This window comes from Pleurodeles waltl, chromosome 12, assembly GCF_031143425.1.
Source record: "Pleurodeles waltl isolate 20211129_DDA chromosome 12, aPleWal1.hap1.20221129, whole genome shotgun sequence".
NCBI lineage: Eukaryota > Metazoa > Chordata > Amphibia > Caudata > Salamandridae > Pleurodeles > Pleurodeles waltl.
This window is the reverse complement of record NC_090451.1, coordinates 550,190,521-550,216,190: the sequence shown is the minus strand read 5'-3', so window position 1 is coordinate 550,216,190 and position 25,670 is coordinate 550,190,521. Positions and strand designations below refer to the sequence as shown.

Here is a 25,670-nt window from a genome sequence, read left to right as displayed (position 1 = left end):
AGTGCATTTCTAAATGTCAGATACAGGAGACACGTTTCTTGGCAAGATATGACATGATAAAATGTGAACCATGACTGTCTTAGACAACGATAGTACCACCTGGGAAGTACTACTTCCGTTAACAGTATTTAAATTTAATGTTGTAAAAAAATAATAGGTGCAAATAATACAGTTCAATTGCATTATTTGCACACGATGATTGAAAAATCCTAAATTTGAATTTTGTAAGGTCTTAGTGGACCAAATATTTGATGTCTAGGTGTGTACATGTATTACCCAATGACATTTCTACTGTTACCCAGAATTCTGATGTGTATTGACATTAAAAGTATGGAGTCACCATGTCACCTGCTGTTCTCTATTCCATACATACAGATGTATGAGCCCAACCAGGCTTAGGAGGTGACAGCTCCAGGTTATCCAGCCCTTTCCAGACCTTGTCACCATGGAGGAAAGGGACGTCATCAAGCAATATCTTCTAAATAGGCGAACTATCTTGGATTTGGGTCAGCAGTCGGAACCTGATCTCATGCCTCCGAATAGGAATCCAACAGCCATGACACCAATAATAAAACTCATGCAGTATTGCATTTTGTAGCCACTGGAACGTTTCAATACACTGTGGCAATATCTGGGGGCATGTCCCAGCCAACAATCAGTGGTGTGCAACAAGACGCCCTTGCTTCCCTTATGAAAAACATCAACAGATACATCCTATTCCCATGTCCAGAGGATTTGGCCACCGTGAAGGGAGAATTTTATGCTTTGGCTGGAATACCAAGTGTGGTTGGAGCAATAGATGCACACATATTGCCTTGTTTACACCACACAACAGAGAACAGGTCTACTGCAATTGGAAGAACTTCCATTCCCTCACTGTACAAGTTGTCTGCTTACCAGACTTATAGACCTCAAGTATGTGTGCCCTCTTCCCTGGGTCAACACATGAGTCATTCATACTACGGATCAGCAACATACCCATGCAGATGTCACAACTTGGACCAGAGAGGGACTGGCTTGTTAGTAAGTGCAAAATGACTTGTTGATCTTTTGCTTGAATTCTAGTTTAGGAAGGGACAATGGTTTGATATGTTGCTGATCTGTTGACGTGTTGCCTCCGTGTATGAGACACAGAATATCCCAACCAACCATGGTTATTGGCACCACTAAGGAATCCAGCTACACCAGTGGGAATTTGCTTCAATGAGTCCCATGGAAGAACATGGAGGCCAGTGGAACAGACTATCACCCTCCTGAAGGCTCAGTTTAGGTGCCTAGACAAGATCAGTGGAGCCTTCCTCTATTCACCCGATAAGATGTGCCAAATCACAGTTGCCTGCTGCATTCTCCATAACATCACCCTGATTAGAGACATCCCTATAATTGCAGAGGAGGGAGACTGTGATGAGCCCCTGGGTGAGGATGTTGGAATGCTCTATGAAGATGACAGTGGTGAAGAAGAAGGAGTTGACTTACGTCAAGATGTGATTGCCCACTTCTTCACCTGAGTGTAAGTATCCCTTTACAAATTTTAAGCTCCAATATCAGTGCAAGTTGTGCAATGGGGTACATATCTGTCTTCTATGGTAATTTGTTAGGAATGGTCAGTGCAGGAAAGTTCAAGGCAAATATGTTAGTGGATTAGAGTTTCCCTGCATTGGGATATTTAGTCATTGACATAGATGAATTGTGCTCATGCTAAGTATGTGTGTCCTCATGACTTGTCAAGTGATTTCAATTTAATATGTGGTAAACTTAATTTTCCCTTGTTATTTTGTTTCAGGGTCCTTCACCATGTCATCTTCATTTGAAAACTTAAAAGTTGTGACATTTGCTGTGATATGTTGCTGTTTTGAAGTACAAAGCGAACATGGGTTGATCCTGGGACAGACACACACTTGGGATGGGCAAATCTTTTCCAATGAAAAATTGCACTCTGATAGCATGGAAGACCTGAAGATTGTTTTCTGTGTGATGATGACACTAAAGCAATATATGCCACTTGAGTTGTTCAAACCACATGTGTATGTCAAGCCTTGGCATATTGTTCTCCCTTTACATTGGCTAAATCTTCATTTTGTGGACTGCGGAGGTAGCTGTTGATGATTTTCATCAAAGGTAATAGGACTATTTGTTAGCACACCACTTAATTGTGAATGTGTCATTGTATCAGATATTGCCACAGTGTCCCGTAATGGTCAAGTGGCCTGAAATGTTGTCACTGCCATGATGTGGACTATTGATGTTTTTGATCTAGGATTCCTGTTGCATGGGCAGGATGTATGGCTCCAACTAAGGTCACGCATCAGTGATAGCTTGCCTATTACATTTTTTTCCATTGCATGTTCTCTTTCCTCCATGGTATCAAGTTAGTGATCCATATAACTCGGACTGTCGGAGATATTGGGTTTAGAAGTGGTTTTTGTAACCCAGACTCCATTTCTCCATTTTTACATTAGTATGTTCCACAAACATTCTCAGTCAAGTTTGTTTACTTTCAATAAATTTGTTGACACTTTTCCTTTTTTCCCATATGGCGGTTCAGCAGTTTCCCCAACATGATGGTGGAAGATGGACATGCAAAGGAAATGCCACAAATAATCAAACAAGAGTATTGTACTCTGTGTCCATTACATTTATTCTGATGAAAAAACAAGTGTGAGTTGAAATAAACTAAGATACAATAAACTAATAAGAGTCTATCATGGTGGATGGAAACATGGTAGTAGAGCCAAATGGAGTTTGAAGTCCAATGTGCAAAATACTACTGTCCTCTGAAAAGGTAAATGTGTCCAACACACAGTCCACAGAGTTAATGGTAGGCACACAAGGAGGAAATTAGGTTTGGCGAGCGGTTGGTGTTGGTATTGCTATCCTCTGCTGCTGGTCCAGACGACAGTCCCGTCCAGGGAGGAGGGAGGCACATGTGCAGGGACTGAGGTAGTAGGGCAGCCTCATCCTGCAGCAGGGCCTCCCTGTCTGTGGCTGGCAGTGCTGTACTTTGGCCAGATGTTGAGGGACCACAGTCAGCGTCAGATGGACTAGGAAAAGCTGTGATGTGATAGATGTCATACATCACCCCAGTCAAGGAGCACAATTTGGAATTGATGTTCTGCATTTCCGCATTTTTCTCCCTCTGCACCTGCTTAATGTCCCGGAGCTCATTTAGGACTTGGCCCATCACGTCTTGGAATTGTTGGACTGACCCCACAGCTTGGTCAAGGGTGGTCTGGCTAACTAACACTCCAGTGGCCTCCCTTGGCTGACCCACAGATTACCTCCCATGACCCCTAACCCAACTAGCCTGTGCCTTGAAGTGTGCCCCAAACCACTGTGTACTGCCAGAACTGGAGGCTATGTTTTTGGTGGCTCGGGGGGCACAGGATTGGTTTGCTCATTCTTGGTGGACAGTAAATAGAGGGGTCTTAACACAGAGGTCTTGTTTGCAGCTGTAGTGGGAGGTATAGCTGTGGCCTGCATTTGACTCACTGGAGCCGTGTGGCCAAACAGACCAGATGGACCAGTTTGCTCCTCATCATCCGGGCATGCAGCATTGGAGTCCTCACCGAAAGCTTGCTCCTGGCCTGGAGTGGAGGTGTCTTGGCTGGCAAACAATGTCACCCAGGGCTGTGTGGTTAGACCTGTCAAGGATACAGAAGATATGTCTTTAAAATATTGTTTGGTCCATTTCATTTGTCTTTATCTGCAAAAGGGTCAACCTAAAACCTAGAAAGAGTGCGATTGACTGATTGGGCCTTTCTGTTATTTTCATAGTTTTACCCATACAGCCTGATTTACACAGATGACAACTCCAGTGCTGACATTGTAGATATGTCCTGAAATGCCAAAGTGTTAGTTCAGATTTGTAGGTTACATGTGACAGACATTAAACCCAAGCACAGTGGTGAGTAGATTGGAATACTGGACCATTACAAGGCCTTGCTGGTTGCAAAACATTGGATACTAAGTGGTTCATAATACACATGATACCGTAATTGATCATCATATGGCCAGTGAATTTTAACTTTTTCATCAATTCACTGTAGCTATGATTAGGTGTCAACATGGTTGAGATGCACAAGAAGTGATATTACATTCCACTATTTTTTTTTTAGATCCAATAACAGAGCATCATTGTAGTTTTAGTAATTTTTTGACATCATGGACGCTACCAGTTTGAGAAACAAGAAACAAGTTTTCACATTTCACTTTCAAAGACTATCTTAGAGATGAAAGCATGTAGTTTTGGACCTTTTTTTGTAAGCACAAGCATTCACCCTATCAACTATTCTGGTCCACATTGACCTTTTCTGGGAAAAGGACATATTTTGGACTTGTGTTCAAAGCAATTGTGGCTCTGCTCTAATGATTTCATCCACCATGACAGACAAATCTCTCTCTGTGAAACAGGGATTTCTTCTCCCTGCCATTGTGAAATATATCTAAACAAAACTAGTGATAAAAAAACAGAAGGGCACTGTTCAAAAATTAGATTTAACAAAAAATACACAGAGGGAGAGGTAAACTGAATTTTAAAAAACTGTCTCTTATATTGTGAATTTAGCTGGCTGTCTGGTCTTCCGCAGTGGAATGGCAAATGATCATGGTCTGAAATGGAGCGTGCTTTATAGTGTGTTTTACAGGAGTTAACAATTGTCCAATTTACATCTGGTGTGGGCTACTGATATCCAACCAATGGCCACAACCATGGCACTATACAGAACGGGCCATGCAATGGACTCCCGTCATCATGGGCTCACCACTTACACACTGCCAGCACATCCATGTGATCTAGATAGGCTTTGTTGGATGCCACCATCAGGACGGTGACGGAGTGCTAATCATCGCATTAGAGTCCGCCGCGTTGGCTCCAGGATGCAGCTGGCTCAACAGAATACGCTTGTTGTGGCAGTCTTTGGCTTAGCCGCAATACATCGAAATACTGCAGATTGGAGACTGCTGAAGTGATGTTCTTTTCAGGCCCACTGCCGACGCGGCTTGGAGGTAATTCCATCAACATCAAAAATAAGCCCTTAATTCTTTCGTTTTTTTGCCGTTTTATATAGTGCAGATTGACCCAAAGGTAATGGAGTGCTTCAAATAAGCTTCAGGTACATTAGACAAGGACATATTCATTTTGGTTTCAGGAATAGGGAAATTAGGGCCCATATTACCACTTTTTGCCCCAAAACGCAGTTTAGCTGCAAAAAGTTTAGCGCCGACTTGAGTCATTTCACGAAAGCCAGGTGCTGTATTTATTGAATGGCACAAACTAGCGCTAAACTTGGGCTAGCATCTTTCAAAAAGACGCTAGCCGGATGGTAGTTGCGGTAGGGAAGGAGGGGGTTGTGCGTCACAAAATGACACTTGCCTGGTTAGAGGCAAAAAAAGTCTCTAATCGGATTAGTGTCATTTCCTGGCGCACAACAACCAAAAACATGACTCCTGTCTTAGGAAAGACAGGATTCATGACCACCACCCCAATGGCCAGCATAGGGGATAAGTGTTCCCTGGGCACGGCCATTGCACCCTGTACCATGTAGGGGGCCCAAACTTAGGGCCCGATGGCAAAAAATAAATAAATAATTAAAATACTTACCTGGACTTACCTGGGATGGGGTCCCCCATCCTCCTGTGTCCCTCTGGTGTGGGTGGGGGTGTTCCTGGATCTTGGGGAGGGCACCTGTGGACCCATTCTGTGATGTTTAACCATGTAAATGGGTCCACAGGTCCCCTAACGACTGGTCTGACCCAGGCATTAAATAATGGTGCTAAGCAAGCTTAGCACCATTATTTAGCCCCTCCTCCTCCCCCTGCGTCATTTTAGCATGGGGGGATAAATATGGGGCTATGGCGATAGCATAATTTTTTGGATGGGAACGCCTACCTTGCATCTCATGGACGCAAGGTAGATTCACTCACCCAAAAAATAGTGCAAACTCCCATATTTTGACGTTAGACTTGTCTAACATCAAAATATAAATATGGAGTTAGGTGTGCTCCAAATTTGCATAAAAAATGACGCAAATATGGTGCAAAAAAAGTATAAATATGGGCCTAAGTTATTTGCCCAGAATCACAGGATGTCGAGCAGATGCCAAAACTCAAACCTGGTTTCCCAGTTGCAAAGTCTGCAGCTCGGCCATAATGCTGCATCGTCTCCTCTAAGTATACACTATAATCAAGCGATCAACTGGATAAAAAAAACATAAATATAGCAAATAATTTAAAAGTGCTTTGTTGCTATTTGAGAAAATATGTCCTCATTTTAGTTTTTGAGAGCAGTAACCAAAGTTTTGATGGGAATAAGACCATCTCCTTTTTATAATTTCCCAAGGAAATGCTTTAGTTGTTACAGTTTTTAATACATCAAGATGACGTCAGGCATGCCACACTTTTATAATACAGATAGAATGAGAGCAATCTAGTTGTTCATTAGAATACCTTGGGGAGGCAGATGTCAGGGACAAGGACTCGGATAATTGAGGGCATGGAGGAGGATGTTGAGGAGATAAGCAGACCATGCAGGTCAGGTGAGAGGGGCAGTGGTAGTACAATGGACCATAGAGCGCAGGGGAAAGGGGTAGAGGGACCACAAACCAACTATTCAGGAAAGGTAAGAGAGACTGTGGCAAACTAACAGACCATTGAGAGCAGAAGGAAGAGGCAGTGGCAGTACAACCATACATGTTAACAGATCCGATCTGTCAGGAGACTCCCGATGTTTTTATACCCAAAAGGGCTTTATTTTATCCATCTCCACCCTAAAATCTACTCTTTTTCAATGTAAGTCGGGGGGAAATCAGTTTCCCACGTTTTTGTTTTCAAATCTCCCTCTAACCAAGTTCAAAATGTTGGCAAATATGGTACATTGGATCACGGATGGTAGGAGGAATGGGGTAGGGGCATGGACTCAGATAACAGCAGGCAAGAGAAAGATGGGCAGGTGCACTAAACTGACCTTACAGTGCAGGTGTCAGTGGCTGCAGCAGCACAATACACCACACAGGGCAAGTGGGATGGCAGTGCAATACAACATACCATAGAAAGCAATAGCGAGGGAACAGGGCCATGCACATGGACAACAGAGAGAAGAGGGGAAAGGGGCAAGGGCAGCAAGCTGGCCATACCAGGCAGACAGGAGGGACAGTTGCAGCATAATGGACCATGAAGGGCAGGAGGGAGAGGGCAGGGGTACGGGATGGGTCAGACAAGGCAGGAAGGAGGGGGATTGGGGCCTGCAAATGGAAAATGAAGGCAGGAGGCAATGGGACGGGGCAGAAGCAACAAGCTGACTCTGGAGGGCAGATGAGATGGGTACTCGAAGCACAACACACCATGAAGGGCAGCAGTGATACTATAATGGCATACACACAGACAACGGAGGGAAGGTTGGAGGGGATCAGGGGCAGCAAGCTGATCACACTGGGCAGGTGGGAGGGGCTGTGGCAGCACAGAAAAACGTGCGTGGCAAACAGGAGTGTTAGTGGCAGCACAACAGCCAATGTGGACAACAGGAACTGCATGTAAGGGCATGTATAAGGGACCATGGATGACAGAAGGGAGGGGTAGGGGCTGGACACAAACACGAGAGGGCGGGGAAAGGGACATCACAACAGACCACCGGGGCAGTCAGGAGGAGCAGTTGCAGCACAATAGAGCAGGGAGGGCAGAAGGGAGTGGTAGCAAAATGGTCAAATGGGGACTGTGATTTAGGGGATAGGGGAGGTGGCTGGACAGGCGCAGCCATATCACCATGCTAGGCAGGCAGGAGGGGCAGTGGTAGTTCAACAGAACACTCAGAGTAAATAGGATGGGCAGTGGCAGGTCCATGGAACATGGTCAGCAGAAATGTGCACAGCAAGGGTGCGCGGGAGTTGTAGTTACCGTAGGGCACGATTTATAGTTACTTAGCTACTTGAAATAACTCTACCTAAAAAAGCTGAATTTCGATGTTTTTTTTTAAAAAACTTTTTTTAACATTTTAATAATTATGCCACATCAACAGCAGTCAGTAGAATAAAACTTTAAAACTCAGACAGTTTTATATATCATGGTTTTTTTCTACTAAGTGTGTTCCAAAAAGGTCCTCCATAAAAAGGTCTGTATGGAAGAAAAGACAAGCGTGACAAATGTTTAACAAGTATTAATGGGGAGACAAAAAGACGTGCCAAATTCTATCACTTACTACTGAAACATTAAGGCCTGTATTTATACTTTTTGACGCTAAACTGCGCTAACGCAGTTTAGCGTCAAAAAAATTTGCGCCGGCTAACGCCATTCTGAAGCGCCATGCGGGCGCCGTATTTATTGAATGGCGTTAGCTGGCGCTAGCAGACCGGCGCTGCCTGGTGTGCGTGGAAAAAAACCACGTACACCAGGCAGCGCCGGCGTTGGGGAAAATGGCGTTAGGGCGTCTTAAAATGGGGCTAGTCAGGTTGAGGCAAAAAAATCGCCTCAACCCGATTTGCGCCATTTTTAACGACGCCCAGACGCCATTTACATGACTCCTGTCTTAGTAAAGACAGGAGTCATGCCCCCTTGCCCAATGGCCATGCCCAGGGGACTTCTGACCCCTGGGCATGGTTATTGGGCATAGTGGCATGTAGGGGGGCACAAATCAGGCCCCCCTATGCCCCCCCAAAAAATAATAAAAAAATACTTACCCCAACTTACCTTAATGTCCTTGGGGTGGCTTCCTCCATCCTTGGGGGTCCTCCTGGGGTGGTCAAGGGTGGCAGGGGGGGTCCCTGGGGGCAGGGGAGGGCACCTGTGGGCTCATTCTGAGCCCACAGGTCCCTTAACGCCTGCCCTGACCCAGGCGTTAAAAAGAGGCGCAAATGCAGGGTTTTTTGACCCGCCCACTCCCGGGCGTCATTTTTGCCCGGGAGTATAAATACGACGCATTTGCGTCGCAGTCATTTTTTTAGACGGGAACGCCTACCTTGCATCTCATTAACGCAAGGAAGGCGTTCACGCAAAAAAATGACGCGAACTCCAGGAACTTTGGCGCTAGACGCGTCTAACGCCAAAGTATAAATATGGCGTTAGTTTTGCGTCTAATTTGCGTCGAAAAAAACGACACAAATTCGGCGCAAACGGAGTATAAATACGGGCCTAAAATTTTTGAGGCCAGAATAAGGTTAACTCAAACTGTATTAGTTTCACAATTGAAAACATCATTGCGTGAATAGGAAAAATCCTTTGTTGACAAAGAAAAGAAATTATGAAATTCAAAATTATCTAGACAGTTCGGGGCATATTTATACTCTGTTTGCGCCGGAATTGCATCGGTTTTTTTTACGCAAATCCGACGCGAAGCTAACTCCATATTTATACTTTGGCGTTAGACCCGTCTAGCGCCAAAGATCTTGGAGTTTGAGTCATTTTTTAGCGTGGACACCTACCTTGCGTTAATGATATGCAAGGTAGGCGTTCCCGTCTAAAAAATGACTCCAAGGCATGTGCGCCTTATTTAAACTCCCATGCAAAAATGACTCACGGGAGTGGGCGGGTCAAAAAAAATGACGTCCAGCCGCTTTTGCGTCATTTTTTAACGCCTGGTCAGGGCAGGCGTTAAGGGACCTGTGGGCTCGGAAGGAGCCCAGAGGTGCCCTCCCATGCCCCCAGGGACACCCCCTGCCACCCTTGCCCACCCCAGGAGGACGCCCAAGGATGGAGGGACCCATCCCAGGGAACTTAAGGTAAGTTCAGGTAAGTATTTTTTTGTTTATTTTTTTGTGGCATAGGGGGGCCTGATTTGTGCCCCCCTACATGCCACTGTGCCCAATGACCATGCCCAGGGGACATAAGTCCCCTGGGCATGGCCATTGGGCAAGGGGGCATGACTCCTGTCTGTGCTAAGACAGGAGTCATTTCAATGGGGGTTGGGAGTAAAAATAAATGGCGCAAATCGGGTTGAGGACAATATTTTGCCTCAGACCTGACTTGCCCCATTTTTTGACGCCCAAGCTCCATTTTCCCCTACGCCGGTGCTGCCTGGTGTGGGTCATTTTTTTTTACGCACACCAGTCAGCTGCGCCGGCTAACGTCATTCCATAAATAAGGCGCCCGCATGGCGCTTTGGAATGGCGTTAGCCGGCGTTAAAATTTTTGACGCACAACTGCGTTGGCGCAGTTGTGCGTCAAAAAGTATAAATATGGCCCTTCGATTCTCACCAAGCGATCAAAACAGATTGGAAAGGCAAGGAAAAACCCTGATAATTTCATATTTACTCATCTTATCAAGCCTGATGCCGCATGTATTTCACGTGTGCAGCCTTCCCTGATTTAGTAAGATCTGGCAACAGAGTGCTATTTTTTATCGCCTCATCATTGCATTAATGGCATTCCAGCGGCACTTCATGAGTCAAATTAAAGTTACAACAGGACTGCAAGGAATAGAACACGTAACCCTTGCAAAATTACGAGCAAAATACAAGCCCGAAAAGATGTACACAAGGTAGGCACCCTCAAATAGGAGTTTAAAGTGAAATGTGTTGGGTGTTTTTTTTTTTTTTTTTGCTTGAAACTTTGCTGAAATTTAATTAACCTTTAACTACGAAGGTGACATTTTCTTGCTTATGGAAACAACTGTGATAAGAACAAGCTAGGTAAATACTAACTTAAAAAAACAGTATCGATCTAGGACGAAAGATGGTGGTAAAAGAATACAAAAATACAGAAATACAGATGCTCTACTATCAGCCAGCAAAACATCCACTCAAGTAAGAGGGTCCCAACCATGGTAACATAAAAAAAACGGTTAGGACAGAGTTGAGCCCTAAAAAAACTGTGGTACATCACATGAGAGGGATCCAAAAGCGGTGGCTAGGAGTACGAACTCCACAATACATTTGGCGAGAGATGTGCACTTTGAACTGAAACAATAACTGCTCTTCTTGTAATAGCATGTGGTATTCCTTTTTCACCGTCTTCCTGCATCGCCCCCCATTTCCGCGATACCGTCGCAGTGTTCTACCAGATTTGGGGAAGTTACAAGTGTTCCATTACTTAAAAGCCAACCTCTCAGACAGGCCATTTAGTAATCTGTCCGAGTAAAGCTTCGAGAAAATAGGATTCAGACTTCCAAACAAGCTTCCTTTTGGGCAAGGATGATGACTAAACTATTAAGGCCCATTAAGGACAATTAAAATTTGGTCACAATTTGCTGTTCGCAACCCTGCTCCCTTCTGCCAAACCCATCATCCCATCAAGTCATGGAGTTTTGACAAAACCAAACAGAACAGTTCAAATAAAATGAACCGCGTCACAGAACCGAGTGCATAATGTGGTACTGGGCAGATATGCCTTATGGGAAATTCACGGTCATAAATTTGTAAAACATGTAAATGCTACTAAATAAAATGCACTTAGATTCGTGGCAATGTTTCAACAATGTGATGAATTATTTTATTGAAGCCTACACAATAGGCAATGCAACTGATGCCCATTTCTCAAAAAGAAACCAGGCAGCCATTCTAATCTTTTCAGATTTCCCATTTGGTTGATCGAACGTCTGTCTGAAAATTCTAGGCATGTTCAAGTTTCAATTGTGAAGGTTACATCTCACAGAAGGCCACAAAGGTAAAATAAACATTTCACTATATTTGATGTTACAAAGATTATTTTTTTTCGCAATCTAGTAGCTTATTTGTCTTTAGATGTACTCCCTTTTTCTTTTTGAAATTCAGCAATCTGACTAAATATGTTTAGTAAATCTGGTGGCAATTTCTTGCTTACTGTACCAGCAGAATCCATTTTTTCACTGGGTACGGTTCGCTCTTCAACGTCTCTACTCTTTATTCTTTCCCTAAAACTCCCATGACTGTCCCGATGCCCTCTGCTTTTTTCTTCATTCGAATTCAAACGATCCCTGCCATGCTTATCAGCTCTCCAGGAGTCAACTGAAGCAGACTGTTGGCTATTTCTATTTCTTTCAGCACTTTTGCAAGTGTAGTCAGAGTTCCCAGAGGTAAAACGCATTTCCTGTGGGTATTCTGACTTTCTGTGTGCGTCTTTTCTTTATGATACTTCCTTATCATGTTTTCAAGAGTAGTAAGCTTTATTTTTCTCGTCTGACCTTTGGGGAGATGAGCCTGTGGAGTCCCTACTGGACAAAGATCTATCCCTTCTCGACTGACTCTCAGCTTTCCTGCTGCTTGTTTGAGATTTAGAACTGCAATAAGAATCTCTTGAATCTTCAGACCTGCCTCCATAGGCTTCCAAGATTTCAGTTCAGGATGAAGACACAGAACGGTACCTCTCTTTCTCTTTTCCTTCTATTTTCTGACAATCTCTTCTATCACGCTTCTGTAATATTTTTTCCATCTCCTGCTTTCTATCTAGAAAAGAAGCAGAGGTGTTAGCAGGAGGTGGATACCACACCTCTTTTAGATTGTCCTTGCCATGGGAAGAAACTTTAGAAGAGGTCTTCTTTGAATGACTGGAGGATTCAGACCGCTTTCTCCTTCGCTTTTTGTGTTTTCTGTGACCAGAAGAGGAGGAGGAGTGGGTTGAGCTAGAGGAAAACGATTCATTAGAGGAGGATTCACTTGATGTGGAAGATGACGAGGTTGACCTTTTTCTTTTTTTCTTTAACCTCTTTTCTTCCTTTAAGAGCTTATGCAATTTCTCAGCACTTGTTTCTATTTTCATATCTTTTGGCTTCTCCTTCTCGGATAGTTTCTCTTTTGACTCCAGAGATTTCTGCATGTGTTGGCGTAGCTTCAGTGATGCATCTTCCGCTTCTTGGAAGGTTTAGTCTATTGTCAAAGCCTTCGTGTAGTAACTCTCAGCATTTAACAGTTTGTCTTCTTCCTCTAACTGTCCTCCTCTTTCCACAAGAGTTTGGCAGAGGTATTTTCTTGCATTCCAATGGGTTGGGCAGGTCTCTAAAGCAGATTCAAAATCATCTATTGCTTTGTTTAAGCTTCCCTTTGTTGCATACAATATAGTGCTCCACGAGCTACCAAAGCTTCAACATTCTTGGCATCAATCTCCAGTGCTTTGTTATATTCATTCATTGCATCAATGTGGGGGACCCACCTTGAAATAATCCACACCGACCTATACGCATTTTAAAGCCCAAGAAGCAGACTGTTTCTTCCTTATTGTGGTTGCGTAGTCTCCTTCACAGACGTTTTTCCTTTGTAGCCCTCTCATTAAAGATGGTGGGTTCGATTCACTTATTCCCAGCTTTCCCAAAAGGAATTCAACCGTTGATGGATTGGCAAATCCTTGGGATTGATGTAAAAAGTTTTCGAACTCCTGTGAAGCACTACTGGAGAGAGCAACGCTTTGCTTTAACCCCTTCGCTGCCAGGCCTTTTCCCCCTCCTGTGCCAGGCCTTTTTTTGCCTATTTGGGGCAGTTCGCGCTTAGGCCCTCATAACATTTTGTCCACATAAGCTAACCAAGCCAAATTTGCGTCCTTTTTTTCCAACATCCTAGGGATTCTAGAGGTACCCAGACTTTGTGGGTTCCCTTGAAGGAGGCCAAGAAATTGGCCAAAATACAGTGAAAATTTCGTTTTTTTTAAAAAAAATGGAAAAAGTGGCTGCAGAAGAAGGCTTGTGGATTTCCCCCTGAAAATGGCATCAACAAAGGGTTTGTAGTGCTAAACTCAGCAGCTTCCTAGCTTTCAGGAACAGGCAGACTTGAATCAGAAAATCCAATTTTTCAACACAATTTTGGCATTTTACTGGGGCATACTCCATTTTTGCAATTTTTTGTGCTTTCAGCCTCCTTCCAGTCAGTGACAGGAATGGGCATGAAACCAATGCTGGATCCCAGAAACCTAACCATTTCTGAAAAGTAGACAAAATTCTGAATTCAGCAAGGGGTCATTTGTGTAGATCCTACAAGGGTTTCCTACAGAAAATAACAGCTGAAAAAGAAAAATATTGAAATTGAGGTGAAAAAAACATCAATTTTTCTCTACGTTTTACTCTGTAACTTTTCCCTGCAATGTCAGATTATGGAAAGCAATATACCGTTACGTCTGCTGGACTCCTCTGGTTGCGGGGATATATAGGGCTTGTAGGTTCATCAAGAACCCGAGGAACCCAGAGCCAATAAATGAGCTGCACCCTGCAGTGCGTTTTCATTCTATACCGGGTATACAGCAATTCATTTGCTGAAATATAAAGAGTAAAAAATTGCTATCAAGAAAACCTTTGCATTTCCAAAAAGGGCACAAGATAAGGTGCTGAGGAGCAGTGGTTATTTGCACATCTCTGAATTCCGGGGTGACCATACAAGCATGTGAATTATAGGGAATTTCTCAAATAGATGTCTTTTTTACACACTCTCCTATATTTGGAAGGAAAAAATGTAGAGAAAGACAAGGGGCAATAGCACTTGTTTTGCTAATCTATGTTCCCCCAAGTCTCCCGATAAACATGATACCTCACTTGCGTGGGTAGGCCTAGCGCCCGCGACAGGAAACGCCCCAAAGCGCAACGTGGACACATCCAAAATTTTGGGAGAAAACAGAGGTGTTTTTTGCGAAGTGCCTACCTGTAGATTTTGGCCTCTAGCTCAGCCGGCACCTAGGGAAACCTACCAAACCTGTGCATTTCTGAAAACTAGAGACCTAGGGGAATCCAAGGAGGGGTGACTTGCGGGGCTCGGACCAGGTTCTGTTACCCAGAATCCTTTGCAAACCTCAAAATTTGGCTAAAAAAACACATGTCCCTCACATTTCTGTGGCAGAAAGTTCTGGAATCTGAGAGGAGCTACAAATTTCCTTCCACCCAGCGTTCCCCCAAGTCTCCCGATAAAAATGATACCTCACTTGTGTGGGTAGGCCTAGTGCCGGCGACAGGAAACACCCCAAAGCGCAACGTGGACACAACCTAAATTTTGGAAAAAAACAGAGGTGTTTTTTGCGAAGTGCCTACCTGTAGATTTTGGCCTGTAGCTCAGCCGGCACCTAGGGAAACCTACCAAACCTGTGCATTTCTGAAAACTAGAGACCTAGGGGAATCCAAGGAGGGGTGACTTGCGGGGCTCGGACCAGGTTCTGTTACCCAGAATCCTTTGCAAACCTCAAAATTTGGCTAAAAAAACACATGTCCCTCACATTTCTGTGGCAGAAAGTTCTGGAATCTGAGAGGAGCTACAAATTTCCTTCCACCCAGCGTTCCCCCAAGTCTCCCGATAAAAATGATACCTCACTTGCGTGGGTAGGCCTAGCGCCGGCGACAGGAAACACCCCAAAGCGCAACGTGGACACATCCTAAATTTTGGAAAAAAACAGAGGTGTTTTTTGCGAAGTGTCTACCTGTAGATTTTGGCCTCTAGCTCAGCCAGCACCTAGGGAAACCTACCAAACCTGTGCATTTCTGAAAACTAGAGACCTAGGGGAATCCAAGGAGGGGTGACTTGCGGGGCTCGGACCAGGTTCTGTTACCCAGAATCCTCTGCAAACCTCAAAATTTGGCTAAAAAAACACATGTCCCTCACATTTCTGTGGCAGAAAGTTCTGGAATCTGAGAGGAGCTACAAATTTCCTTCCACCCAGCGTTCCCCCAAGTCTCCCGATAAAAATGATACCTCACTTGCGTGGGTAGGCCTAGCGCCAGCGACAGGAAACACCCCAAAGCGCAACGTGGACACATCCTAAATTTTGGAAAAAAACAGAGGTGTTTTTTGCGAAGTGCCTACCTGTAGATTTTGGCCTCTAGCTCAGCCGGCACCTAGGGAAACCTACCAAACCTGTGCATTTCTGAAAACTAGAGACCTAGGGGAATCCAAGGAGGGGTGACTTGCGGGGCTCGGACCAGGTTCTGTTACCCAGAATCCTTTGCAAACCTCAAAATTTGGCTAACAAAAACCCATGTCCCTCACATTTCTGTGGCAGAAAGTTCTGGAATCTGAGAGGAGCTACAAATTTCCTTCCACCCAGCGTTCCCCCAAGTCTCCCGATAAAAATGATACCTCACTTGCGTGGGTAGGCCTAGCGCCGGCGACAGAAAACACCCCAAAGCGCAACGTGGACACATCCTAAATTTTGGAAAAAAACAGAGGTGTTTTTTGCGAAGTGCCTACCTGTAGATTTTGGCCTCTAGCTCAGCCGGCACCTAGGGAAACCTACCAAACCTGTGCATTTCTGAAAACTAGAGACCTAGGGGAATCCAAGGAGGGGTGACTTGCGGGGCTCGGACCAGGTTCTGTTACCCAGAATCCTTTGCAAACCTCAAAATTTGGCTAAAAATACACATGTTACTCACATTTCTGTGGCAGAAAGTTCTGGAATCTGAGAGGAGCCACAAATTTCCTTCTACCCAGCGTTCCCCCAAGTCTCCCGATAAAAATGATACCTCACTTGTGTGGGTAGGACTAGCGCCCACGAAAGGAAAGGGCCCAAAACACAACGTGGACACATCACATTTTTTTATAAAAAGCAGTGCCTACCTGTGGATTTTGGCCTGTAGCTCAGCCGACACCTGAGGAAACTTAGCAAACCAGTGCATTTTTGAAAACTAGAAACCCAGGGGAATCCAAGATGGGGTGACTTGCGGGGCTCTGACCAGGTTATGTTACCCAGAATCCTTTGCAAACATCAAAATTTGGCCCAAAAAACACTTTTTCCTCTCATTTCGGTGACAGAAAGTTGTGGAATCTGAGAGGAGCCACAAATTTCCTTCCACCCAGCGTTCACCTAAGTCTCTCGATAAAAAATGGTACCTCACTTCTGTGGGTAGGCCTAGCGCCCACAAAAGGAAATGGCCCAAAACACAACGTGGACACAACATATTTTTTCACAGAAAACAGAGGTGTTTTTTGCGAAGTGCCTACCTGTAGATTTTGGCCTCTAGCTCAGCCGGCACCTAGGGAAACCTACCAAACCTGTGCATTTCTGAAAACTAGAGACCTAGGGGAATCCAAGGAGGGGTGACTTGCGGGGCTCGGACCAGGTTGTGACCTGTGGTGTTTGGCCTGTAGCTCAGCCGGCCCAGGGGGGTGGCAGAAATGCCCTAAAATAAATTTGCCCCCCCAACCCCCACCCTCCCCGGGAGCGACCCTTGCCTACGGGGTCGCTCCCCCTGCGTGACATTGGCACCAAAAAACAAATCCCCGGTGCCTAGTGGTTTCTGCCCCCTTGGGGGCAGATTGACCTAAACTCTGCCAATCTGTCCCCAGGGGGGCAGAAATGGTCTAAATACAATTTGCCCTCCTGGGGAGCGACCCTTGCCTGATGGGTCACTCCCCATCTCTAAAAAAACAAACAAACCAAAAAAAAAAAAACACAAAAAAAATTTGCCCTGGCGCCTAGAGGTTTCTGCCCCCAGGGGGGGCAGAAATGGCCTAAAATAAATTTCTCTCCCCCCAACCTCCACCCCCCCCGGGAGCGACCCTTGCCTACGGGGTCGCTCCCCCTGCGTGACATTGGCGCCAAAAAACAAATCCCCGGTGCCTAGTGGTTTCTGCCCCCTTGGGGGCAGGTTGACCTAAACTCAGCCAATAGGCCCCCAAGGGGGGCAGAAATGGCCTAAATACAATTTGCCCCCCAGGGGAGCGACTTTTGCCTGATGGGTCGCTCCCCATCTCTAAGAAAAAAAACAAGAAAAAAAAAAATTCCCCTGGCGCCTAGAGGTTTCTGCCCCCACCCCCCCGGGGGCAGATCGGCCTAATAATAGTCCGATCTGCCCCCCGGGGGGGCAGAAATGGCCTAAAATAAATTTGCCCCCCCAACACCTCCCCCCCCCGGAGCGACCCTTGCCTACGGGGTCGCTCCCCCTGCGTGACATTGGCGCCAAAAAACAAATCCCCGGTGCCTAGTGGTTTCTGCCCCCTTGGGGGCAGATTGACCTAAAATTGGCCAATCTGCCCCCAGGGGGGCAGAAATGGTCTAAATACAATTTGCCCCCCCCCAGGGGAGCGACCCTTGCCTGATGGGTCGCTCCCCATCTCTAAAAAAAGAAACAACAAAAAAAAAAAAACACAAAAAAAATAATTGCCCTGGCGCCTAGAGGGTTCTGCCCCCCCCTGGGGGCAGTTCGGCCTAATAATAGGCCGATCTGTCCCCCGGGGGGGGGCAGAAATGGCCTAAAATCAATTTGCCCCCCCAACCCCCACCCCCCCCGGGAGCGACCCTTGCCTACGGGGTCGCTCCCCCTGCGTGACATTGGCGCCAAAAAACAAATCCCCGGTGCCTAGTGGTTTCTGCCCCCTTGGGGGCAGATTGACCTAAAATTGTCCAATCTGCCACCAGGGGGGCAGAAATGGTCTAAATACAATTTGCCCCCCCAGGGGAGCGACCCTTGCCTGATGGGTCGCTCTCCGTCTCTAAAAAAAGAAACAACAACAAAAAAAACACAAAAAAAAAATTGCCCTGGCGCCTAGAGGGTTCTGCCCCCCCCTGGGGGCCGTTCAGCCTAATAATAGGCCGATCTGTCCCCCGGGGGGGGCAGAAATGGCCTAAAATAAATTTGCCCCCCCAACCCCCACCCCCCCGGGAGCGACCCTTGCCTACGGGGTCGCTCCCCCTGCGTGACATTGGCGCCAAAAAACAAATCCCCGGTGCCTAGTGGTTTCTGCCCCCTTGGGGGCAGATTGACCTAAAATTGGCCAATTGGCAGAAATGGTCTAAATACAATTTGCCCCCCAGGGGAGCGACCCTTGCCTGATGGGTCGCTCCCCATCTCTAAAAAAAGAAACAACAAAAAAAAAAAAACACAAAAAAAAAAATTGCCCTGGCGCCTAGAGGTTTCTTCCCCCCCTGGGGCCAGATCGGCCTAATAATAGGCCGATCTGCCCCCAGGGGGGGCAGAAATGGCCTAAAATAAATTGCCCTCCTCCCCAGGGAGCGACCCTTGCCTAAGGGGTCGCTCCCTTTGCGTGAAATTCACGCAAAGAAAAAACTCCCTGGTGTCTAGTGGTTTCTACCCCCCTTGGGGGCAGATTGGCCTCATCAAAATAGGCCAATCTGCCCCCAAGGGGGGCAGAAATGGCCAAAATATCATTTTCCCCCAAGGGGAGCGACCCTTGCCTAAGGGGTCGCTCCCCAACAAAAAAAAAAATATATAACACAAAAAAAAAAAAAAAAAATAGGTCCCTGGTGCCTAGAGGTTTCTGCCCCCCCTGGGGGCAGATCTGCCTAATAGTAGGCCGATCTGCCCCCGGGGGGGCAGAAAAGGCCTTCCCGAAAATATGCCCCCCCTGGGAGCGACCCTTGCCCAAGGGGTCGCTCCCTTTTGTCAATAACAATAAAAAAAATAAAAATCCCTGGTGTCTAGTGGTTTCTACCCCCCTTGGGGGCAGATTGGCCTCATCAAAATAGGCCAATCTGCCCCCAAGGGGGCAGAAATGGCCAAAATATAATTTTCCCCCAAGGGGAGCGACCCTTGCCTAAGGGGTCGCTCCCCACCAAAAAAAAAAAAAATATAACACAAAAAACAAAAAACAAAAAAAAAGGTCCCTGGTGCCTAGAGGTTTCTGCCCCCCCTGGGGGCAGATCGGCCTAATAGTAGGCCGATCTGCCCCCGGGGGGGCAGAAAAGGCCTTCCCGAAAATATGCCCCCCTTGGGAGCGACCCTTGCCCAAGGGGTCGTTCCCTTTTGTCAATAACAATAAAAAAAATAAAAATCCCTGGTGTCTAGTGGTTTCTACCCCCCTTGGGGGCAGATTGGCCTCATCAAAATAGGCCAATGAAATGGCCAAAATATAATTTTCCCCCAAGGGGAGCGACCCTTGCCTAAGGGGTCGCTCCCCACCAAAAAAAAAAAAAAATGAAACAAAAAACAAACAAAAAAAAAAAATGGTCCCTGGTGCCTAGCGGCCTTCTCAAAAAAATGCCCCCCCTGGGAGCGACCCTTGCCCAAGGGGTCGCTCCCTTTTGTCACTTTCAATAAAAAAAAAAAAAATCCCTGGTGTCTAGTGGGGTTTCAAAAGCCGGATTGCAAGCAATCTGGCTTTTGAAACCCTCGGAGGGACTTCAAAGGGAAGGAAATACTTTTCCTTCCCTTTGAAGCCCCTCCGGGCCTCCCAGTGATTGAAAAAGAAATGCTTTTGCATTTCTTTTTCAATCGCGCTGGAAGCAGAGCTTCCAGCGCGACTAGGGAGGCCCCTGTGACACATCAGCGCGCGCGCGCGCGCTGACGTCACAGGGGGGGGTGAGGGGGGGTCGGGGGTGTAAGGGGAAGGTCTTCCCCTTCCATCCCGACTTGGGGGGGGAGGGGGGTGCACGGGGGCGCGCTAGCGCGCCCCCAAGTTCCCCTGTGCCTAGGACGAGATGATCTCGTCCAAGGCACAGGGGAACTGTAGCCTTGGACGAGATCATCTCGTCCAAGGCACAGAAGGGGTTAATATACAGGCAGATCTTCAGCTGGAATAACTCCCAGCTTCATAGAAGACAGATGGGAAGGAAGTGCAGAGCTCTGCAGGGACACCGTAATCTTCTCATGGTATCGATCAATGTCCTTTATTACAGCTTGTATAAGATCTCCTGTCTGATAATATGACAACGGATCACCATGGCTACTGTGTGAAGGCACATCTCTTAAAGGACAAAGAGCAGATATTTCTAGTGGTAAGACATCCTGTAGAATTCCACTGCCCAGGCAGCTTAATACAATGAAAAATCCAAATTCACGAATCAAACTGATCCTTCCAATCACAACATCACCACGTTCAACATCTCTGAAAAATATCTCCTGCTTCTTTCTGCTGGGAACATCCATGAACTGTTCCAAGGGAGGCATTACAGCGTAGTAAGCTTCTGTCTCTTCATTTGTTTCTGTTACTGATATCGTGTTTGGCTTCCACGAAAGAGAAAAAAGGAGATCTGCTTTTCTTGCAATGAACTGTTGCATGTCAATGTTATTAACTCTTCTCTCTCGCTTACTGTAGACATGGCACTTGGACACTTCTCCCAGTAGGTTCTTGAAGTCCAGCTGTTCATACTGCTCGCACTTGAGCAGGGAGTACAACGTGGGTCCGTGCAGGTTCAGCAACTGTTTTAGCAAGTCTTTGTCCATGCTGCAGAAGCGACGACATAAATGTCTTCCCTCCCGAAGCAGGCTCGAGGATCGACGAACGTGAACTAACGCCGACTTCCTTTGTTTTTTTTTGTTTGTTTTTTATTACATTCATACATCATTTTGCCCATAACATAAAATTCGAGAGATGATTACATATTCCCATTAGCCTGGAAAGAAGCAAATTTCACCTTTGTCATCAGGATAGAACTTTAGATTGAACCTTCATTAATGGGCCAGAAGCCAATTCTGAAATTGTCCCCAAATTACTTTCCCTTTTTTCCTGGCCGATCTCCCCTTACGTTCATACAGTGCGATTTCCAAATGATACACAGAGAGTAACCTGCCCAGCCACTGCTGCCAGGACGGTGGTTGCGGGTTCAACCATGCAGAGGAGATACATGATCGATAGACCGCCATGGCAAGAAAAATAAACGCTCTATGTCTTCCCCGACCCCTAAGACCATGATCTCAGGGGTAAGGACCAAATCATGTCCCAATATTTCTTTTAGCACGAGTTGCATGCCGTCTCTCAGTACCGTCAGTTCCCCGCAAGTGACAAACATATGAACAATATCTATTCTGTGAGCCCCACATCTTGGACAGTTTGTCCCTCGTAAGCCCCCCCCACTTGACGAGGTGAGCCGGTGTATGGTACAGGTCGAACATGGTCTTATAATGTTGTGCTTGCAGAGAGGAAGAAAGTAACATAGTATGTCCCAGTTCAAGTGATTTGAGAAAATTAGTACCTCCATCAACCAGTTTGTCCTTCCACCTCTCACTATGCTTCCCCAAATCATCAGGTTGTTCTGCCATCAATGATGAGTAAATTAATTTAATAGTCATATTAGATTTCCCCAAGATACCCCTTAACAGCAGGTTACTTCTGAATGCCTGTGCCCCCCCTGTTTTTTTGCCCAAAAAATCTTGTATCTGTAAATATTTGAAGAAATCTCTTTGCTCTAGACCATACTGTTCTTGAAGACTCTTAAACACCTTCACTCGGAGGTCATCAAAGAAGTCTCCTGACCTCTCTATGCCCTGGAAGGCCCATTTTACCATATGAATATCCTTAAATATTTCGGGAAGCGACGGGTTGTTCTTGATTATAGTATAGTAATTAAATCTTCCAAGCCCATTCTTTGTACGCCATGACCGCCAGCATTTATAGGCCGCCTCTAATACCTTGTATCGAGCTTTCTTATAGTACCCAGGTTCGTGGAAGGTTAACAAACACCCATTAGTGGCTGATCCCACGAGCAGCTCGTAGATATTGGAACCGTCCTCAACCTCATTTTCCCCTGCCCTTCCCCCCCATAATGGGCGCATATATTGAAAAGCTGCTGCCATTTGATATCATTTCATATTTGGTAGGGACCTCCCCCCCTTTTCCCGAGGTAGAGACATAAATTTACCCGCTCTTCTGCACTTGCCATATGGCCAAATAGATCTCATGACTACCCGCTCCATATCCTCAAACCGAGAGTTTGTAAAGTTCAGTGGCATGGCATGGAAAATATACAATAGTTTTGGGAGGATAATCATTTTAACCATATAACACCTCCCCATTATAGTCATATGCAAATTGTTCCATCTATGCATATTGTTTTTGGCTTTCGCAAGCATTGGGTCTAAATTCAGGTTGATGATTTCTCCTACTCTTGGTGTAATATCAATGCCCAAGTAAACTGCTTGATCCGCCCTCCGATTGTCCTGAGAATTCTTATATTGGTTAGCCAGCAACTGTGTTTTAGTTCTATTTAGCAGATACCCAGAGAACATTCCAAACTTGCTCGTCACCTCTTCGACTTCTTTCAATGCTAGATCCGGGTTAGAAGTTATAATGGCTAAATCATCCGCATACGCTAAAACTTTTGTATCCCATCCATGCCTCCACACCGGCGAGATCCTGCTATTCCCTTCAAGCTGTCTGAGCTGGGGATCTATATATAAAGCAAACAACAACAGGGAGCATGGGCATCCCTGCCTAGTGCCTCGCCCTACTTGGATACATTCGTACTGCCCTCCCATTAGTTGTATTCTCACTCCCGGGGACCTCTAAATAGCTTTTATTGCCAGAATGAACTTCTCCCCAAAGCCATAGTTCTCCATTACCTGCCAGAGATATTTCCAATTAACCCGATCAAATGCTTTCTCTGCATCTAACAATGCGACAGCCATGGACTCCTCCGCGACTTCTGTCGCATCAAAGAGCGTGATAACTCTTCGGATATGTTCAACCGTATCTCTACACAGGACAAACCCATGTTGTCTAGGTGTTACCAGTTTCTTGATCACCAAAGATAATCGAGCAGCAAGTATTTTTGAATAGATTTTAACATCGCTATTGATTAATGTTATCGGCCTGTAAGAAGCCGGGCTCTGTGGAGCCTTCCCTTTCTTAAAAAAAACTACTCTTTTGGCCATTCCCCATGATGGCAGGATATCTCCACCATTCTGTACCTGAATAAATAGCTCTATCATCAGAGGAAGTAACATTTTTTTAAAGATTTTATAGGACTCTAGGTGGATCGCATCAGGGCCAGAGGCTTTCCCTGTGGCGAGTTCACTTAATGCCTTGTCTATTTCTAAACTATCAATCTGTCCCTCCAGTTGCGAATAATCCTCCTCTAATACTATATTAAACCTAATGGAGGTTAGAAATTCTTGCATCTCTGTAGCTAAAAATCCAGATGTATCGCTTTATAGCTCCGTATAATATCTCTGGAACACCTTCCTAATTCCATCCGCATCTGACACTATTTGTCCTTGCTGATCCCTAATCTCTCTGATGACCCCAGCTGCTGCTTTATGACTTGCCCCTACCGCCAACAGGTGCCCTGTTCTTTCTCCAAACTCATACCCCTCAGAGCATTGCGCAAGATATTTTTCCACTATTCTTTGTGCAGTGACCTCATTTATTGCTACCCTTGCTATAGCGATCCGCTCCTGGATTTTGTTTATATCCTCCCCCTTGTCTATGGCTATAATTAGCTGTCTTTCTGCATCTCCAAGCTTCATATGCAAGTCCCTTACTCTGCTTTGGGTGCTTTTTTGTTTATTTAAGGCTGAAGCTCAAGGTTTCCCCCCATACTCCTGCTTTCAAGGCATCCCAGACTATCTCTATAGGGGCAGACCCCAGATTAATCTTTAAGAATTCAACTATCCAGTTCCTCATGTAATGACAGTATTCAGAATCCTTAAGGAGCCCTCTTTCAAAGGTCCACCTCCTGGCTTTATACTCAAGACCATCTAGCTCCAGGTCAAATACCAATGGGTTGTGATCTGACATAATCCGTGGGAATAATTCCATACTAGCATGTGTTAACAATTCGGGGGATGTCAAGAAAAAATCTAGTCGAGCTAATTTCGCATGAGGGGCAGAGAAATAGGTGTACCCAGGATCTGAGTCACAAAGCTTAACCCAAGCATCCACCAATCCTAACTCCTTCTGAATACCAACCATTGCCTTGAATACAGAAGGCTTACGTCCATGATATTTCTGAACTACGGGCGCTAATAGATCCTGCAATCCATCCCAAGAGTCATTAAAATTGAAATCCCCACATACAATATACGGGGGAGGCCAGCCGGTTAATTCTATAGCCAGAGTATCCATTACTACTGGATCGTCGGTTACTTCCCCATATACAGAGCATAAAGTAAAACATCCTCTACCATAGGAGCATTCTACAATTGCCCATCTCCTATTCCTGTCAGCCTTCTGTCTAGCAAATTTTAATCTATTACTCCGGTCCAATATTGCCACCCCTTTGGTTTTCACATCTTGTTCTGAGCACACTAGCATTCTCATACCAAGTGATCCTAAAATTCTGCGGTTCTTATATTCCACATGTGTCTCTTGTAGGCAGTAGATATCCGCCCTAAGAGTTTTCAGATCTTCCATAACTTTTCTTCTTTTTCGGGGATCATTTAATCCACAAATATTAATAGAAGCTATTCGGAGTCTAGTCATTTCTATCCCCCTTTTTTTTTTTCCCCTCCCCCTTTTCTCCCCTTTTCTCCCTCCCATTCTTTTTCATTTGCTTTCCATCCTGGCAGTATGAAATCTCAAGTGTCTTAAATATACCTCCCTTCTCCTTTCCCTCTCTTGTCCTCATACTTCTCTTAATTCTCTTTATCCCTTCCTTTCCTGTTTTCTCCCTCTTTCCCCCCTCCCCCCTTCCACCCTTCTCCCCGGACCCTCTTCCACCCTCTTCCCCCTCCCCCCCACTCCCATTTGCCCCCTCCCCCCCCCACTAGGGCTGGTTGGGATCCCCGTCTCCCAGCCAACCCCCCCTTCCTGTTGGTCAATCAGACCACCATTGGCCCGAATGTTGGCGTTGTGTAGATGTGGGGTGCCCGCCCACCAACGGATTCACTTGACCTCTTTAACCCACATCATTTTAACCCCATCAAATATTCCTTTGCTTGGATCTCTGACGTAAACCATCTCACCTTCCCATTCATAATTGTTTTTAGGTGAGCGGGGGCTATCAAATAGGCTTTCCCTCCCTTGTCCAAAAACTGTTTAATCAGCTGTCGGAGCCACCATCTACGTTCCACAGTTGTATGGCAGAAATCCGGTCAAGTGAAAAAAGTGACTCCTTCCATGCTACGTGGGGCATTAGAACGAGATTTGTCAAAAATAGCCTGCCGTAGCAAATAATTGACAAAAAAAAACAGG

General features: G+C 45.6%; 1 protein-coding gene and 1 pseudogene across 1 annotated transcript; both read right to left on the bottom strand.

Annotated features, from left to right (window-relative positions):
* Positions 1-11,935: 11,935 nt before the first annotated feature.
* Positions 11,936-20,286, bottom strand: LOC138267153 (tetratricopeptide repeat protein 14 pseudogene; annotated as a pseudogene).
* Positions 20,287-20,308: 22 nt separating this feature from the next.
* On the bottom strand, positions 20,309-20,999 carry LOC138267152 (tetratricopeptide repeat protein 14-like). Its single transcript, XM_069216004.1, has one exon. The coding sequence runs from the start codon at positions 20,981-20,983 to the stop codon at positions 20,309-20,311; it is 675 nt and encodes a 224-aa protein (XP_069072105.1). The 5' UTR covers positions 20,984-20,999.
* Between the last annotated feature and the right edge of the window lie 4,671 nt (positions 21,000-25,670).